Genomic DNA, 18,219 nt, shown 5'->3' with positions numbered 1-18,219 from the left:
CAGCTCCAGCAATCGCTCTTACTAAGAATTTTGGACACGTTTTGGACCACAGTCTTATGCAAATCACAGGGTGAACCCTGAATCATGGTTACCAGTTGGGCAAACAGCAAACATGTAAAAAACAGTTTAAACTGGATCAGTCTCTGTCTTCTTGGTGATTTTGGGAGCAGAAGCTTTCTTCACCCTGGAGTAGTGAATCCAGGGTCTCTTGCCAGCAACCTTGACCGCAGTAGAAGTGGTCAGCAAAACTTGGAAAGGTCCCCCTGCTTGCAAGGGGTTGATGTCCCAGCACTTGATGTAGACCCAGTCTCCAGGCTGGAATGGATGAGTAGCTGTGTCCAATCCTATTGGTTTGGATAACACAACGAATCTCTGGAGCTTCTGCAAAGTGGAACTCAGAGCCATTAAATATTTCTGCAAATCGTTTTTACCTCTCCTATGAACTTCCCCCGGGATCTGTGGAACCTGGTATGGCCTGCCATATAATATTTCATAGGGACTGATGTTGTCCCTTTGCCTTGGCTGTATGCAGACTCTCAGCAAGGCTATGGGCAGGGCTTGAACCCATGTCATGGATGTCTCTTGACAAATCTTGCCCATCTGGGTTTTGAGGGTCCCGTTCATGCGTTCAACTTTGCCACTGGCCTGGGGCCTGTATGGTGTGTGCAGGTCCCAGGTAAGTCCCAAAATCCTGCTAACTTCCCCAACCACTGTTGCTACAAAATGTGGTCCCCTATCTGATGACATTCCCAAAGGAACCCCAAATCTTGGTATTATATGGTTGAGCAAAGCTTTCACTCCTTCTTTTGCTGTGTTGGTGCGACAGGGGAAAGCCTCAGGCCATCCACTGAAGGTGTCAGCCAGTACCAGTATATACCTGCATCCCTCTTTGTGTGGCATCTCAGCAAAATCTATTTGCCAGTAATCTCCCGGGAGCTCTCCTGTCTTTGTCACTCCTAACACAACTCTCTTGCTTGTGTCAGGGTTGTTTTTACCGCAGGTTTCACACTTGTTTGTTACAGATTGTACAATATCAGTCATTCCTCTCCCTATCACTACTTTCCTTAAATGTTTTAAAAGATTTTCTGTTCCCCAGTGGGTACTTTCATGCTCTCATTGGGCTATTTCCCGAAGGATCGGGGTGGAACTACAACTTGTCCTACTGGGGTAACAGCCCACTCACCTTCTTTGATTTCAGCCTTAAGGAACTTAATTAATTTGTGATCCCTCTGATCATATTTTGGGGTAAATGATGACAAATCTATCTCTTTCTGTGGTACCACTGCAAACCCTCAGTGCAGCACAGCTCAGTAAGCCTGGTGCTGGGATAACCCTGGAACCCTCAGAGGAGGACAAGGCCCACACCAAAAAGGTAGGGATGGCAGCTGCAGGCTGGAGAGCGACAGGTAGGGGTTGGGGGCTGGGGCGTGTAGAGCAGGAGTGAGGGGTTCCAGGCAGCAAGAGCAGTGAGGGGTATAAAGTAGAGGGGGTTAAAGGTTAGGGGATAAAGGGACAAAAGTCAGGGCAGGGGTTGGGGAGTCAGGGAGTCAAAGGTCAAGGTGATCAAGGTCAAAGCAGAGAGGTCACATGTAGAAGGTTGGGGAAAAGGTCATAGGGCTCAGGGGTCAAAGGTCATGTGGTCAAGTGTCATGGGTCAAAGGGCAAGGGTCAAAGGGCAAAGGTTGGGGTCAAAGGTCAAGGCTCAAGGTGTGAAGGTGGATGGTCGAGAGTCAGGGATCAAAGGTCAGGGGTCAGGGATCAAAGGTTGGCTAGTCAAGGAATGGGTCAAGGGGTCAAAGGTCAAGGCTCGGGCTCAGGATTAGAGGTTCCAGCATGATTTTCCATGGTGGTTCCCAGTGTGGGGACGCGGGCTGTGGGGTCAATGGCGCCGGGGGCGGGCAGGAGCCCCGTGGGCAGTGGCCGGCAGCGGCGGGGACGCCTCCGTACGGGTCGCGCCCCTCCACTGCCAGCAGAAGCCCCCCTGCGCCGTGCGGTGCCCGGCCGCGCTCCTTGCCCTCCCCGCCGCTGCCTTCCCGCACTCCCACCGCACCCCCTGCTCCCCTCCAGCCCAGGGAAATGCAGGAAAACACAAAATCATCGAGGTGGAACAGTCACCGGAGCTGCCCGAGCCATCCCCCTGCCTGAAGGCGGCAGCTGCCCAGAGCCAGGGGCACCCAGCAGGATGCAGCTCCTCTTTCCCAGGAGCTGGAGGCAGGGTTTCCCAGGCAGGGGGAGCAGGGAGAATTTCAGCTCCCAGCAGCTCTCTGTGAGTGCTGGATGGACTCTGGGCTGAGCCAGGTGGGAGGTGTGGGGGGTGTTCATGTCCCCAGGAGCTGCTCAAATCCACCTTAAACTCCTGGAATGGTCTGTGCTGGCAAGAACCTTACAGACCATCCTGTTCAGCCCCTTGCCATGATCAGGGACACCTTCCTGGGGTGTCTATGCCAGAGTGGTGGAATGGGCAGGACTTTCTCCCTGAGCCCAGTCCTGGGCAAGATTGGGGTTTCCATGGGAAGAAGCCTGTGAGCTGCATTTCTGGAGCTGGGAGGCTCCATGCCTGGGAGTGTTTCCAGTACTGCTCTTTGGCTTTTTCCATAACTGGGCATGATGTTTCTCCCCAGAGCAAGGTGGTTTTCCCTGGATTGTTGGGGTTACACTGTTTACAATCTGGTTTAGACCCAGGAAAGCAAAGCAAGCTGAGTCTCTGAGCATAAACCAGAAAGAACCTGGAAGGTTCAAAATCTCCCCAGAAATGAGATTAAAACCAAACGAGGTCAGATGTTGTTGCCAAAAAATGGATGTATTTTATTTGATAGTAAAAGAGGCAAAGAAAAGGGAAGAGAAAAGAAAGAGAAAAAGAAAAGTGTGCGTGGGGGGTGGGGGAACAGGGAGAGGTGACGGGGGTAGGTGGAAGCCCATCACCCCTCTGAGGGTGCCAACGACGTCTCGTTGCTCCCCTCCATCCGCTGCGCTGCTGGTGAGGGTCCCCCGTGGGCGCCGTGGCCATCCCGCTCCATGCTGCCGCAGCCGAAGGGTGCAGAATTCCGTGGGTTAATGCACACTTTGGGCCAGGCGGGAACGCCCACGTGCCTCTCTTGCAGGGGCCGGCTTGACACTGTCCCTTGCAACACTGAGGGTCTGTTGCATCATCTCTGGTGCTCTGCTGCAGGGTCTGGGGGCCCCTGTGCTGGGCCATGTCACCCCTTCTGCTGTGGATGAGCTTCCTCCCCCCGGTGAGCACCCCGCAGCTGGGCTCTGCACAGTGGAGGATGGGCGGTCACTGCACCTCTGACCAGAGGCTTTTCCAAGGTACCCAGAGCCTCTCCTCCCTCCACCCCTTGGTGCCAGGGTCTGTGTGAGCCTGGCAGCTGATCGCCCTGGGGCTGTGGTCCCCACCTTGGAGGTGTTAAGCCCGTGCTCAGTGAATGTCCCCAGCCCTGAGTTGTTACTTTATCTTATCTTCATCAGCGAGCGGTGTCAGGCCTCAGGGCCCCATTCAAGGTGTTCCAGTCTTCTCTTCAGCTTTTGTAATACAGTTTTAAAAGTCCTTTAAGAAAATGTTTAAGTCATAACATATAATATCTCAGTCTCTGGCATACACACTGGCTGTTTGACAGCTCTGTTGTCTCTTTGTCCTGAATGGAGGAGCGAGGAACGGGGGGTGCTCCCGACTGTCACAGGGATGTGGGAACAGCCCAGTTCCAGTGAGGAATGTGACGCCCAGCTCGTGGCGTGTGCCCTGAGATGGTCTTTGCTGTTGTTTTGTCCTTAGAGCCTGTTGGAGTGTTGGCCTGGATTTGGGAGGAGCCAAGTCGCCTGGAGCAGTGAGGTTTTTCCTGTCAGAAATCCATGCTGGGGATGTTTTCCCTGGCTGTCCCAAGGGGAAGGAACAACTCTGGAGTTTTTGCAGCCACAGGCTGGGGAGGCATCCCCTGAAAACCGGTTCAGGCTCGTTCATCTGACTCTGCCCCCGACCTGTGGCTTCCAGGGAGCCTTCTGGTCTTGTGGATATTCCCAGGAAAGGATATTCCAGCACCTGCTTTTTAAGCCAGGAATTCCAAGCCCAGTAAGTCGGTCACATTCTATGGGAGCTGCCCCAATGGTGGGATGGCAGAGGGCACACCCGACGCTGCTGTTTGGGACATTCCCGACTGGAACGGGAGCCAGCTGGGCATTTTGGAGCGCTGAGGCCACAAGGGCAGCCTTGAGTGGCATTCCCAGGCAATGCTGAGACATCCCATGGCTGTGGCACGTGGCAACACATGCCTGATGTGGAGCAGAGAGAGGAAGGGAGAAATTCTGAGTTGATGGGAGGAATGGAATTGGGCTTTCCAGAATGGAATTGGTATAGGTGCTGGTGGTATCATGGAATCATGGGGTGGCTTGGAAGGGACACAAAGACCCTCTGGGCTCTGTTATCCCATCCCATGGCAAAGAACACATCCAAAACTGCCTCCTCACCCTCATGGGATGGCAATGGGTGTTGGGAGCTCTGGCGGGAGCACCTGGAGACCAGGTAAGAATAGCAATGGGATTGTATTGGCTGCTGCTGGATGTGGTTTTCTCTTTTAAAGATGTTCCTCTGATTGATGTTTTCACAGGAGCTTTCTAGGCCTCATTTGAGGATAATTCCAAGAATTTGGAAGTCGTTGGAAAAGAGTGAGGAAAGAAGGTGAACCTGATCCATTTCTAGTAATTCTGAACTTCTCTTGCAGCACCGTTCCGGGGGAAAGCTGGTGAAAGGATAAAGATGCAGAGGAACAAGTGTTGTAAACCCCCCTGCCTCCCTGACAAAGCAAACCTTTCTGCAATCCCAGTAAATCTCTTGGAGAAGCTGTGGGATCATAAGGTTTCCTAGGAAAGGAAAAGTAAGGACAGAGATGAGGAAAGAGGCTTCCAATTAATGATTTGATGGAGGTAGGAATGATTCTTGTATGTTTGATGCACCCCTTTTTATTCTTGGGATAATTTTAAATTATTTCTTTAAAAAATCATTTAGATTTGGGAAGTCAAATTAGAGAGGAAACGATGCAAAATAAATGCAGGAAGAGATCACAGAATCATCCTGGAATGGCAGAATAGTTTGAGTGGGAAGGGACCTTAAGGATCACCTCATTCCATCCACAGGGTGCTCCAAGCTGTGACCAGCCTGGCCTTGAACACTTCCAGGGATGGGGCAGCCACGATTTCCCTGGGTTTACAGGCACAAGAGGAAATTTCCAGCAGGAACTGAGGGGTTTCCCTTGCTCTGCCTGGCCCTAGCAGGGCTTTGGGAGGCAGAGGCTGTGGGAACAGGAGCTTTGTCCACTGCCTTGGGGGAGTCTCTGATGTCCCAAAACCCAGCAGAGCAAGTGGTTGTGGTTTAACATCCCGTTCAAAGGAGATGCCAGGCCAGGAACAGGAATGGGCTGCAGAGCAGGGATGGTGCCCAGCAGAGGGGTGACTGTCCAGGGGGTCCCAGCAGTCCATCCCTGCTGCCCAGGTTTGGGATGAGCAGGCTGGTGACTGTCCCTGTGCTTGCTCTGCAGGATGAGGAAGCCAGGCCTGCTGAGGAGGAAGATGAGGAAGTGTGTGAGGATGGAGACAGCGGCCACCAAAGGCTGGGGAAGGCACAGATCCAGGTAGGAGACGTTGCCTTGCGAGGAGAGGGACTTGTGTGTCCCGTTGGAATTTGGGGCGTGAGGCCAGTGGAACAAAGGGTTTGATTCCATTTTCTTGCTTGGGTTTTCACGTGCCTTAAGAGAGCTTTGTGAAAATGTCATTATCCCTGATTGAGTCTCTGAAAAACAGGGATTGAAGCTTTCAGAAGGGGCCCAACCCTGCCTGCATGTATCCAAGTGCAGCCCACCCTCCCTGTTTTTGTGTACAGCTGGGATGAGCCCTCAGCTGCTGTTACTTGCCAGCTCACAAGTTGTGTAGCTCAGAGCCTCAGCCATGAAGGGCCAGGCTGTGTTTAAAACAGCCCAAGGTGCCAGAGAGCTGGAGTAATTTCCTAGCAGGTAACTTGACTTGGAAGCTGCATTCTAAAATTTGTCCACATTTATTTTATGTCCCACATGGAGACACCTAAAGAAGCAGAGGTGGGATGTTCCTAAGAAAAGAACATCCAAATTCTTTGGTGGTAGAGGGCTTAAAATTAAAGTCTGAGTGGAGGTGCCTTTAGGACCCTTCCATTCCAGTATCTGAATGGAATTTAAATGAAGTATCCAAATCCTGACAAGCTTGTATGAACTCCAAAGCCTCTGCAAGTGTTTTACAGCCAGGGAAGAAGAGTCTGGAGTCTCTCCCCCAAACCTGGCTGCTGGTTTGTTTGGCCAGGCCTAGGAATAATTGTGTATTCCCTGGGGCTGTCCTTCTGGGGAGAGGTTTACTTATGTGCCCTGGGTTTATTCAGTGCATCTTCAAAGTGATGGAAACTGATTTCATTGAAATGCCAGGGCTGCCAAATGTTTTCCCCAGCCAGAGCTCGGAGCCAGCCCAGTGGGAAGGGGTTTAATGCTCATTTTCCCGCTCCCTCGGGGCAGCAGCCCTGGAGCACTCGCACCCAACCGTGCCCGAGGTGCCGAGTACTGGCAGGAGGCAAAGCCAGGGCCTGGGCAGGAGGAGCTTGCAGTGCTCCTGGAAGCGCAGAGCTGGAGCTGTGGGTTAGAACTGCCAGGAGCTGCTGCCTCACTCCAACCTCGTTTAAAGCTCAGCATCCCTCCTGCTCCCTTGGAATGATTGTTGCTTCTCTTGTTGCTCTTTCCCAATACATTGTGATTATTATTGTAAATTCCCACTCCCTTTCTTCCATAGCCCTTTGCTTCCCAGAGGTGGTGCTTTAGGCAGGCCCCTCCAGCCTGGGAAGCTGGCTCCAGACTCATTCCCAGTCCCCATGAGCAGCTGGAGCTGTGCTGTCCCCAGCAGGTGCCTTTCCTTCCTTCCCTGCTGCACTTTGGCTTTTCGAGGGCTCTCTGGGGGGCTGAGGGAGAAGTTCTTTGTCATTCCAGGGCAGCATAAGCCCTGATCCCACTCAAAGCAGGAGGAATCATTTCATCCTTGTTTTTGGATACACCTTTGGTGTTTTTTCTCTTTTGCTGACACTGTGTGGTAAAGCAGCAGCTCCCTGGAATAATTTTTATTTGTGAAACAATGAATTCCCTGCTGGAATCCCAGTCACAGCCCCCCAGATCAAGGTGCAGTTTAAGGCCTTACACCCTGACCAGGACAAGTTCCTGTCCTTAGACATGGAAACCAGGAGAAAACTCAGACTGGATTGGAGCCAGCATCCAGAATGGGGGAAGTGAGGCAGCGTGCTTAGCACAGGCTGGGGCTGGTACAGGGGGTGTTCCCCATAGGATGACACCCGTGTGGAGCAGATCCTTCTCTTCCTTGTCCAAAGTCCCATGGCAAAGGAGCGAAGAACTCACAAGTGGGGCCTGGAAGGAAAATGGTTCTGTTAAAATTAGGCAAAGAATGCACTAAGAAAAAATGGACATCCTTTTTATGTATGAAAGAAAGTAGGGAAAAAATGTTGAAAAAGAGCTCTTTTATTTGGTGCCACCTCTCATTTGTTATGGATAAAACCCTCTAGTGAGCAATCAGAACAGGAGTGGGAAAGCCAGGAGCCTTTGACTTCCACAGTGGACTTAATTTCCATGCTTAATTTCAACAATTTCTTCTCTGTCTCAGGACAGGAAAACCCACTTAACTCATCCCATCTTTGCCAAAAGCTTTGGTGTTTGAGCAGCCAAACCCAATGGGCTCTGGCCCCACCAGCCTGTACTGGAGGGCCCCTGGTCCTGCCTGTGGTGTGGGATGAATCCCCAATTGTCCCCAGAGGGGGCTGCCCTGGTCCCTGCAGTGCCCAGCACCTGAGACACAGAGAGAGCCCTGTCCACAGGGGCTCCTTGTCAGGAATGTGGCAGCAGCCCCAGGAGCAGGCTGGAGCTGAGAACTGGGGCTGTGTTTGAGACTGACCAGCTCAGCTCAGTGTTTACCTGTGGGGGGAGTTTGGTCCCCCACGCTGAGTTGAAGCAGGATCAGGGTGACAGATGCTGCATTTTGGGCACCCTGAGAGTTTCTCTCCCCCCTGGAGCTTTCCTGCAGGGATGGGGCAGGGCAGGGAGCAGAATTAACCCTGCACCTCCCGTGGCCACTGCTGGCCTTTGTCTCTCTGTTGTGCCATCAGCCTGTGGGAATTTGCTGCTGCCGCTGCCACCCCCCCTGGGGGCTGCGTGCTCCTGGCAGCCCTTCCCAGCCCCACAGCCGAGCTCCAGCGCTGCCTCCAGGCTGTGTTGGGAGAGTTTGCTGGGAATGTGCCTCATCCCTGGGAGTATCCTTTCCTTCCAGAGTGGATGGATGGAGCTTCTGGGCTTGTCAGCTTCAGAGTTTGCTTGCAAAAGTCACTGCAGGGAAGAATGACAAGGAGGTTTGTCAGAGTGGTGCTGTCAGACCCCACCTGCCAGTCTGGGCTTTGGGTTGGAGGTTGTTGTGTATTGGCCCTGCAGGGAATCAATGTCCCCTTCCCACCTCAGCCCAGCAGATCCCAAGGGCTCTTCCTGGAGTACTTATTCTTTGCTTCCCTTTGGGCTAACTTAATCTGCACCCTTCCATGAGCAGTTCCTTGGCTTCTCCTGGAGAAAACCCCACGGCAGAGGCAGTGTGCAAAGGAGCCCAGAGCTGTGCTTGGAGCAGAGAGTGCTGAGAGCTGCGTGTGCCTCTGCTGCCCCAGGCTGGCAATGTCCCCATGGCACAGACTGGGCAAATGGGATTAGAGGGAGCACAATCCCTTCCTGGAAGAGGTTTTCTCCTGTGCAGATCAGGCACGGGGCAGGAAGGAAACTTTGGGAATCAGCTGCTTTCCCCCAGAAAGCATCACTCACACCAGCATGGATGACATGACCTGTGCCTACTGCTCACCATGCACCCGGCCAGAATCAAGAGCAAAGGTTGGTTTGGGTGTGAGCACTTGAAATAACTTTGAAAGAGAAGAAATCACCTTTTGCTGCTTCTTTCTTTCTTGCAGATGCTGGGATTGCCTCTGGGCACATGTGCTGAGCTCTCCCTGCAGGGAACTGTCAGGCCTTAACAGCTGTGAGGTTGTGTTCTTCTCAGTGGGGAACTGGAAAGAATTATTAATTAATTAATTAATTGCAGAAATGTTTTCTGAACCTTTCCCCTTTCCTGGTAGATCTTCTCTTTCTGCCTCTGAATTTACAGCTGTTCCCTGGTGTCATTGGCCCTGCCTGAATTCCTTGCAGCTCCTCACTGGGAAAACCTGGGATAACTTCAAGGGGACAGAGGAGACATTTTCAGCTGAAAACCTGGGGTGACTGAGAGGGGACACAAGAATTGTTTGTGTAGGAAAATGGGAGGGAATGTCGAGGGGAGCGAGGTGGCATTTTTGAGGGAAAAGCTTGAGGTGATGTTTAGGGGAGAGAACATTTTTGGGGCAGAAAAGAGTTAATATTGTACAGGAAGGAAACTTTGGGGGGTGAAACTTGATGTAACCTGTAGGAGACAGAATGAATATTTTGGTGTAAAAATGAGGTACTCAGTAGTAGACAAATAAGGAAAATTTTGGAGGCAAAACTTGACAAAATCTCAAGAGTAGAGAATGAACACTTGGAGGGAAAAATGAGGTGATGAGTACTGAGCATGTGGGGAAAATTTGGGGGCTAAATCTGAGCTAATCTCTAGGGGAGAGCATGAACACACTGAGGTAACATGAGGGAATCAGTTGTGGGCAGATAGGGAAACTTGTGTAAAAATAATATTAAATAAGCTGTAGAAAGAACATTTTGAGGTAAAAATGAGGTAAGCAGTAGTAGACAGATGGAAAACTTTGGGGGTAAATCTTGATAGAAGCTACATGGTAGAAAGGAAATAAATATTGAAGGAAGAATGTGGGAATCAGTAGTGGACAGGTAGGGGAATTTTGGGGGGTCAAACTTGAAATAATCTAAAGGTTGAGAATGAATATTTTGAGGTAAAAATGAGGTAATAAGTTGTGGACAGGTAAGGAAAATTTTGGGGGTTAAACTTGAGGTAATCTCTAGGGAGAGTGTGACCACTGACATAAACTGAGGCAGTCACTGGGGCAAGGCAAGGAAATTTGGGGTGTAAAACTTGGGAAGATCTGTAGGGCAAAGAATGAACATACTGAGGAAGCAATGAGGTGATCAGTAGTCAAGATGAGGTAGAATGTGGGGGGCAAACCCTGAGGTAATTATGTAGGAACCATAAGTGGTTTTGAGAAAAAATCTGACCTAATTTGTAGGGGGCAGAATGAACATTTTGGGGATAAGACAGACATAACCTGTGTGGTTTTGGTTTTAAAATCTAGTCAGTATACAGGGGACAAAATAGACATTTTGGTAATAAAATCCGAGTTCATCTGTAGAAGAAAGAACTCCTATTTTGAGGTAAAAAGGAGGTGATCAGAATTGGGCAGGTAGGGAAAACTGAGGGGGTAAAATGTGAGGTCATCTCTAGGAGAGAGCAGGAGCATCCTGAGGTAAACTGAGGGAATTGCTGTGGACAGGTGGGTAAATCTGGGGGGTAAAACTTGAGGGAATCTCCATAGTAGAAAATGAGTATTTGGAGGTAAAAATGAAGTACTCAGTGGTGGAGAGGTACAGAAAATTTTGGGGGTAGAATCTGAGGTGATCTGTAGCAGAGGGAATGCACTTGATGGGGTAAACTGAGGTAATCACTTATGGACAGGTAGGGAAGTTCGGAGGGGTAAAAATTGAAAGCATCTGTAGGGCAAAGAATGAAAAGATGGAGGTGGAAATGAGGAAAGAGGTAGTGGACAGGTGGGGAAAGTTTTGGGGCCAAATCTTGTGGTAGTCTCCAGAGCAGAGAAAGAATGCTTCCTTGTAAAAAATGAGGAACTCAGAAGGAGACAGATGGGGACATTTTGGGGGTAAAATCTCAGGTCATCTCAAGGTGAGGGAAGGACTATTTGGAGGTCAACTCAGCACTCACTGTGTCCTCCTTCCTTGGCAGCAGCTGGCAGGGAAGGGAGAAGAGGCCTCGGACTGGAGAGGGGCAGGAGAAAGGCACTGTGGGCAAAGGCACCTCCCTGGCATCCCCGGGGCACCTGTGGGGAACACAGTGGACACTTTGGGAGCAAAGGGAGGTGATTGCATTGTCCCTTTGGGGGATGCTGGCATTTAGATCATTCCATCCATTTGCCTGCTGAAATTGCCCAGCCCAGGGGCTTTGGCTGCCAGGGCAGCACAAAGATTGTTCCCTGTGTGGTGCCCAGATTTGGGGTTTGGCTTTGCTAGTTCAGGTGAATTCTACCCCAAGCCCTGAATTCCCTGCTGAATTGCCACTGGAATAGCCTCCCAGTGCCTCCTGGAGCATGGATATTCCCATGCAGAGCTGCCTATTTAACACCAGCTGTGTCAGGAACCAGCAGAGCTTCCAGGGAAGCTCAGCAGGGTCAGGGCAAGGACAGCTTCATGTTCCATAGAATTTGCTGTTTGTAACCCTCATCCCCCAGCCCCCCCCCAATGTCCCTGGGGGCACCTGACAGAGTTCCCTGGAATTCAGCTGCCTGCACCCCCCGAGCTCGGGCTCCAGGTGATGTTTTAAAGCAGGAGAAGGCGCTGGCCAGACGCGCTCCCAGCCCCTGCTGAGGCAGCCCCTGTGCCCACGGGAGGACTTCTCTCCCTGCAGGAGCTGATTTCATTCCAGAGCCTCAGGAGTGGCCTCTGCAAGTTCTTTTCCCTCAGGAAAGGGATGCACATCCCTGCTTTCAGGGCACCAGCAGTGGGAGCCACCTGGGAAAGCTTTCCATCAGTTGTGCAGTTCCAGCTGGCTCCCCAAAAACTCCCAACTCAATCCAAAGCGATTTCTCTGACTCTGACCTTTCATTTGAAGGCATCTCTGAGGGCATTGCTTGGCATTTCATTGCTGTGGGGGAAGCTTGCCTTGGCTTTAATGCTGCTGAGGGATGATGGCCTCAGGCTGGAAGGGAAGGCATTTTGGGTGGCTGGGACATAGCTGGCAGGAGTGTGGGAGGTCAGCACCAGGAATTGCTGTCTGAGCCCCTCTGCAAACAGCCCGTGCCGACATTCCCCGGTGCCAGCTGTTCCTTGGGGTATTTTTGGGGTGTCAGTGGGGTCTGTCAGGGCTGAAGCATCTCCGGGTGCCTGTTCAGAGCAGCCCCTGGCCGAGGGGCCGCGGGCAGCCCTTTATCCATGTCCATCCCAGCACTGCCCGGGCAGCCCAGTGCCCGTTCCCGGGATGTGTGTTTGGCACGCTGTGTGCCACGGGCAGGACACTGCAGGCACAGCTCCTCTCTGCAAATCCAAAGCACAAGAGCTGCTGCTTCCCTTCCTGGGCCTCCCAGCCTTCTCCTTCCCCCTGTTCCCTGCCAGCTGGGACACACAGAAGGAGCACCAAGGAACACTCCTGGCAGTGAGCAGGAGTCACTGAGAGCTCTGTGCAGCTCTGGGCCACAAAAGCTGCCCCAGCCTCAGCAGCCCCTGGGATTTTGGGCTGTGAACACTCACCTGCAGGAAACGCCCCTCTGCAGGCAGGAGCAGCCCTGACACTCTTCAGAAGAACTTTGGCCATGGACCAAGTGAACCCTCAGGCCTTGCCTTGCTCATTTCTCCCTGGAAAGGGCCATGGAACGAGCACCTTGACAGCTGTTGGGTAAATCCTGGAAAGGGCAGGAAATCAGGGTTATGGGATGAGTTTTGTGTTGCCACACAACTAACTGATCACCTGTGTTGTTCCATGATCAGGGGCTGGGGTGTAAAGCAGCATTAGCATAAAAGAAGGAGCTGTATTTGCATAGGAATTACCTTGCTGGCACTTGGCATTCCCATCCCAGGCAGGACATTGCCAGGAGCTGAGATTGGCTTGGTTGGAGCAGTGTACTGAGAATGCCCAGGTGTGGGTTCAATCCCCAGAGGAGCCATTCACATAAGGGCTCGACTTGGTGGTCCTTGTGTATCCCTTCCCACTCAGGATGTCCTGTGCTCTGGAAATAAAGAATAAACAGTTTCCACTGGACTTTGAAACCCAGAGTTTTTGCATTGGAGCGTGCAAGCCCCAGAGAAAGCGGGGGGAGAGGAAGGAGAGCATCAGATCTCACCCGGCAGGTATCGGATGAGCGGCTCAAGCAGCAGCGAGCCCCCGGCGAGGCCCCGGTCCCGCAGCGGGCGCAGTCAGAGCAGGAGCGGCAGCAGCGGCCTCGGCGCCAGCGCCCGGCCCGGAGCGGCTCGTCCCGCTGCAGCCGCGCTCGTTGGGCGGGGCCGCGGCGGGCGGGAGGCCCCCGGGGGAGCGGCCCCGGGGCAGGGGGAGGCGGGCGCTGCTGTGCGCAGGGGGTGCGGCGGCCCCGGCAGCGCCGGGGCTGGGGGAGCTCCGCGTCCCCGCGGGGGCTGCGGGCGGGGCCGGGCCGGGAGCGCCGGCGCTCCGGTTGCGCCAGGGGGCGCCCCACAGGGCGGGCGGCGCTGAGGGAGCGGCGGCCTCGGGGGGTGCCGGGGCCAGCACGGGCGGTCCCCGCGGCCCGCCCGCTTCCAGGCGCGATCCAGCGCCTGCTGCGGGGAAGCGCCGCCCTCCCGGCGGGCCCGGCACCGGCACGGCCCCGGCTCCCCGCGGCCGCAGCGGGAGCGTAGCCGGAGCTCCGGCGGGAGCCCGGCCCCGCGCTGGCCGCAGCCGGAGCGGCAGCGCCGGGCTCGGCCCCAGCGCCAATCCCGGAGCGGCTCTTGCCAGCCGCGGCGATCCCGATCGCTAATGCCATCCCCCGTCCCACCTCAGTTCTCCGGCCCCGGCAGCCGCACCCCCGCCCGCCGAGGGACAAGCGGCTCGGCCCGGGACCCCCCAGCAGACACCGACAAGACCCGGACCCGAATCCCCGGGCCCGGGTCCCGTTCCCACCTCAGCGCCTCGGGCTCGGCGCAGCGCCGGGAGCAGCCCCCGGTGCCGGGCTCCGCACAGCGCCCCGAACGACGGTCCCGCCGCAGCCCGGGATGAGCAGGATGAGCGTTCACCGCACAAAGCGGAGCGGGCGCGGATCCGCCGGCATTTACGGGCGCGGGCGGAGCGGGGCGGGGCCGGCACAGGTGTGAAGGGCGGGGTCCGCACAGGTGCGCGGGGCCCCAGCGCGGCTGCGCGGGGCGGGGCCGAGGGGATTTAAGCCTCGGGAATCGGCCCCGCCGCCATTTGCTCCCTCGGCGCTCGGTGGGAGGGGCTGTGGCCGGGCCGGGCTCTATATCTCTCTATCTCTGTATTTCTTTTCCTTTATATTTACTTCTCTTCTCCTAACCCTCTCCGTTCTTCCCCCCTCTGCCTCCCCTCCCCCACCCCCTACACCCCCCCCCCCTACCCCCCCCCCCCTCTCCCCCCTAGCCCTCCCCTCCCTCCCCCCCCGGCCCGGTCCCCCCCATCCCCCTCCCTGTCCCCCTACACACCCCAGCCCTGCCCTACCCCTCCACCCCTCTCTCCCCTTCTCCACCGTTCCTTCCCCCCCATCCCGGGTCCCCCCCTGCTCCCTCACCCCTGCTCCCCTTCCCCTCCCAATTCCCCCCACCTGCCCTCAATCCTCCCCCTCCGTCCCTCACCTTTCCTTCCCCCTCTACCTCCCCCTGTTCCTCTTCCCTCTTTCCCCCTCTGTACCTTGACCCCCCCCCCCACCTGTGCTCCGTTCTCGTCCTCCCCCCCGTCCTTTCCTGTCCCCCCACCCCACCTCTCCCTGCACACCCCGAACCCCCCACCTGCGCTCCTTCTTTGACCCCCTCTGCTCCCTTATTCCCGTCCTCTGTCCCGTCTTTCCCCGGCAGCCGCGGGGCTCGGGGCGCCGGAGAATAAAGCCCAGAGGGCCGGAGCCCGGCGCCCCCTGCCCTCGCTGGAGCCCCACACGGGCCGGGCCCGCTCGGCGGGTCACCCGTGCAGTACAAAAACAGCGCCGGGGCTCCGGCTTTCCACACACCACACTGGGGATCCCCTCCTCAGGAGGGGGTCCCGGGGAGGGGGGTGGGTTCGGGAAGGGGGGTGTGTTGGGGTAGGGTGGGACCCCTCCTGAGGAGGAGGTCCCGGGGAGGGAGGTGGGTTGGGGTGGGTCCCCTCCTCAGGAGGGGGTCCCGGGGGGGTGGGGTGGGGTGGGCCCCCTCCGGAGGAGGGGGTCCCGGGAGGGGGTCAGGGTGGGCCCCCTCCGGAGGAGGGGGTCCGGGGGAGGGGGTGGGGCGGAGGGGGGACTTTCCCCCCCTCCAGTCCCCGCCCCCTCTCCCGGACCCCCTCCTCCGGACGGGGCTCGCCCCGGCCCCCTCCCCGGGACCCCCTCCTCCGGACCGGGGCCCCGGGGGGAGGGGAAGGGGGGGGGGGCGGGTGGGGTGGGGGGGGCCTGGATGGGAGGGGCTGTCGGTTTGGCCTGTGGTCTCTATGTCTGTTCATGCCGCAGAGTGACGTGACCCCCTCTGCTTCCCCCCCCACCCCACCCGCCCCCCTCCCTCCCCCCGGGGCCCCGGTCCGGAGGAGGGGGTCCCGGGGAGGGGGCCGGGGGGAGCCCCATCCGGAGGAGGGGGTCCGGGAGAGGGGGCGGGGACTGGAGGGGGGGAAAGTCCCCCCTCCGCCCCACCCCCTCCCCCGGACCCCCTCCTCCGGAGGGGGCCCACCCTGACCCCCTCCCGGGACCCCCTCCTCCGGAGGGGGGCCCACCCTACCCCAACCCACCTCCCTCCCTGAAACCCACCACCCCCCCCGGGACCCCCTCCTGAGGAGGGGGCCCACCCTACCCCAACCCACCTCCCTCCCCGAACCCCACCACCCCCCTCGGGAACCCCTCCTGAGGAGGGGATCCCCAGTGTGGTGTGTGGAAAGCCGGAGCCCCGGCGCTGTTTTTGTACTGCACGGGGGACCCGCCGAGCGAGCCCGGCCCGTGTGGGGCTCCAGCGAGGGCAGGGGCGCCGGGCTCCGGCCCTCTGGGCTTTATTCTCCGGCGCCCCGAGCCCCGCGGCTGCGGGGGAAAGAGGGAAAGGGGAGAGTCAGGGAGGGATGAGGGGGGATAGGGAGAGGAGTCGGGGTGGGTTGGGGAGAACGAGAACGAGGGGGGAAAGGATGATGGACAGAGGAGAGGTAGAGGGGGAAGAGAGGGGAGTCGGGTTGGGGAGCGGGGTACGGAGAGGGGAGAAAGGAGGGGTCGGGAAGAAAGGAGGGGTGGGGGGGGTCGGGGATGCGCAGGGGAGCAGGGAGAGAGAGTGGGGGGCGCTGGGGAGAGAGCAGGAGGGGGGCTGGGAGAGAGAGACAGGGAGGGTGTGGGGAGAGAGAAAGAGACTGGGGGGATAGGAAAGAGGTGATAAGCGGGGGAAGAAGGAGGAGGAGAAGGGCAGGAGAAAGAGGGGGGAAGAAAGAGGGGGAGGAAAGAGGGGGAGCGGGGGCCTCACCCGGGCCACGCCGGGGGAGCCCGACCCGGCCGCAGCCTCCCCGAGCTCTGAGGGAGCAAATGGCGGCGGGGGCGATTTCGGGGGCTTAAATCACCTCGGCCCCGCCCCGCGCAGCCGCCCTGGGACCCCGCGCACCTGTGCGGACCCCGCCCCGCGCACCTGAGCCGGGCCCGGCCCCGCCCCTGAAGCCGCCCCCGGCCCCGCTCGGCCCCGCCCGGGACCGCCCCAGAGCCCCGGCCCCGCCCGGCCCCGGGGCCCGCCCTGCCCGGCACGGGGGCGGCTCCATCGCTCGGGGCCCCGCCCCTCTCTCCCGGGCCGGACCCGCCCCGCGCACCGGGGGCCGCACCGGGGCCGCTCCCGGGACCGGGGCTCCGGCTCCTGCCGGCGGCCGCTGCGGGTCCCGGGCGGTGCCGCCTCTCCCCCGGCGGGATCGGGGCTGGGATCGGCACCGGGAGGAGCCGCTCCGGGCGCTGGGGCCGAGCCCGGCGCTGCCGCTCCTGCTCCGGCCGGCTCTCCGCGGGGAGCCGGGGCTCTGCCGGCGCCCGGGCAGCCCCGGGATCCCGAGCCGGGCCCGACGCGCCGGGCCGGGCTCCGCTCCCTGCCCTGAGCCCCTCCCGGAGCCCGCCTTGGGCCCCACGACGCGGCCCCGGGCTCTGCCGCCAGCCCCGGACGCGGCGCTGAGTCGCTGCTCCCGAGCGCTGCGCGGGGCCGGCGAGCCCGGCTTCGGGCTGTGCCTGAGGCAGGACTCGGAGCCCAGAGACACAGACTCGCCCTGGCCCCAAGAGCCCGCTTGGAGCATCAAAACACGGCACTTGGGCTTTAATTCAGGGCCAGCAAAACGCAGCACTTCCGTTTCTCTTTGTGAGCCCGAACACACAGGACTCGCTCTCTTCCCTCAAGCCCTGAGAACAGGATTTAGTCACCGTTTCTGAGTCCCAGCTCTGGCCATACCAGCCTGCTCTCAGGACTCCACAGTGCAGGATTTAGTCTCTGCTTTTAAGCTCTGCACCTGCTTTTGAGCCCCCGAAACGCAGCACTGGGTCTCTTTTTGTGAGCCCAAAACCGCTCCTGTCCCTCGGGTTCGGAGCCCCCAGAAGTGCCCGGGGCCATGGCTGGACCCCAGCTGGGCACCAGCGGCCGCTCCCTCACCCCCCGTGGGATGGGGAAGAGACCAGAGACAAAATTCCAGCTCAGAACAGTTTAAGAATGGAAACCAAGACAAATGCAATCATTTGAGAGTAATGACAACACATAGTGACAGTGAGAGCAACAAGAGCAGTGGTAACAATAATGAACAGGAGACAGAGAAAATCCCCTCCACACCCCCCCCTTTAACATTATAAATCCAAAATTTAATCCAGAGCAACACAAACTCCCACTGTGGGGCATTTCCATATTCCTGTTCCTTTCTCTGTGTTCTGTCCTGGGGATTTGTGGACTGAGGGAGGCACTGGCCGCTCCTCTGGGCAAGGGGAAGGCTCCTGTGCTATTGCCATGAAGAGAGCACCTGGAATTACTGCCCTGGGAGCCCAGTCCGGTCCTTCCAGTGACTGGGGGGCACCCAGAGGGTCTTTACACGAAATGAAAATGACATCCTGGCCCAGTGCATTGACAGCAGGATTGGACACTCCTGGCCAAGGTGACCAGTCCGTGGGAGTCGCACCGGTGACCATCCAGGGGGGATTTTAACTTGGAGACTTGCAGATTTCAGCGTGCAGAAGCTCCAATTCTTTTTGGCACCTCTTGTTTAAATGTCTCCCCACTGGAAGAGGTCAATTAGTCTTTTTAATGACCTGACTGCCAGAGGCAGGGAAAAACAATCAGCGTTCCCTGA

General features: G+C 57.3%; 2 protein-coding genes and 1 long non-coding RNA gene across 8 annotated transcripts in view; 1 reads left to right on the top strand and 2 right to left on the bottom strand.

The window, feature by feature from the left end:
• The window catches only part of LOC125327704, a 95,335-nt gene that overhangs the window by 33,132 nt on the left and 43,984 nt on the right, over nt 1–18,219 (bottom strand). The gene's annotated exons all lie outside the window — the stretch shown is intronic.
• On the top strand, nt 412–9,883 carry LOC125327380. Of its 6 annotated transcripts, none has more exons than XM_048306829.1 (5): nt 412–1,372; nt 3,773–4,066; nt 4,602–4,672; nt 5,529–5,621; nt 9,202–9,883. In XM_048306829.1, the coding sequence occupies exons 1-5, from the start codon at nt 1,250–1,252 to the stop codon at nt 9,266–9,268; spliced, it is 648 nt and encodes a 215-aa protein (XP_048162786.1). In that variant the 5' UTR covers nt 412–1,249; the 3' UTR covers nt 9,269–9,883. The 6 variants fall into 6 exon arrangements, 2 of the variants coding, with proteins under 2 accessions (XP_048162786.1, XP_048162785.1); XM_048306828.1 differs by having other exon boundaries at nt 424–1,372; nt 9,008–9,883; XR_007204191.1 differs by lacking the exons at nt 3,773–4,066; nt 4,602–4,672 and adding an exon at nt 4,716–4,917 and having other exon boundaries at nt 1,252–1,406; nt 9,008–9,883.
• LOC125327408 lies at nt 7,514–14,130 on the bottom strand. Its single transcript, XR_007204199.1, has 5 exons — nt 13,885–14,130; nt 12,807–12,985; nt 12,510–12,661; nt 8,981–9,103; nt 7,514–8,387 (listed from the first exon to the last, which is right to left on the bottom strand). It is a non-coding gene; the product is annotated as an uncharacterized LOC125327408 (long non-coding RNA).

The sequence above is a fragment of the Corvus hawaiiensis genome, chromosome 6, assembly GCF_020740725.1.
Source record: "Corvus hawaiiensis isolate bCorHaw1 chromosome 6, bCorHaw1.pri.cur, whole genome shotgun sequence".
NCBI lineage: Eukaryota > Metazoa > Chordata > Aves > Passeriformes > Corvidae > Corvus > Corvus hawaiiensis.
Note: the sequence above shows the minus strand (reverse complement) of the source record. Positions and strands in the feature narration are given on the sequence as shown.

Bases quoted from the DNA above. Each gene is read 5' to 3' on its own strand.
- LOC125327380 (XM_048306828.1), top strand. From the start codon at position 1,250: ATGATGACAAATCTATCTCTTTCTGTGGTACCACTGCAAACCCTCAGT. The intron at 1,373-3,772 runs GTAGGGATGGCA...TTTTGTCCTTAG, and splicing joins ACAAGGCCCACACCAAAAAG to AGCCTGTTGGAGTGTTGGCC. The intron at 4,067-4,601 runs GTAAGTCGGTCA...ATGTTTTCACAG, and splicing joins AGCCAGGAATTCCAAGCCCA to GAGCTTTCTAGGCCTCATTT.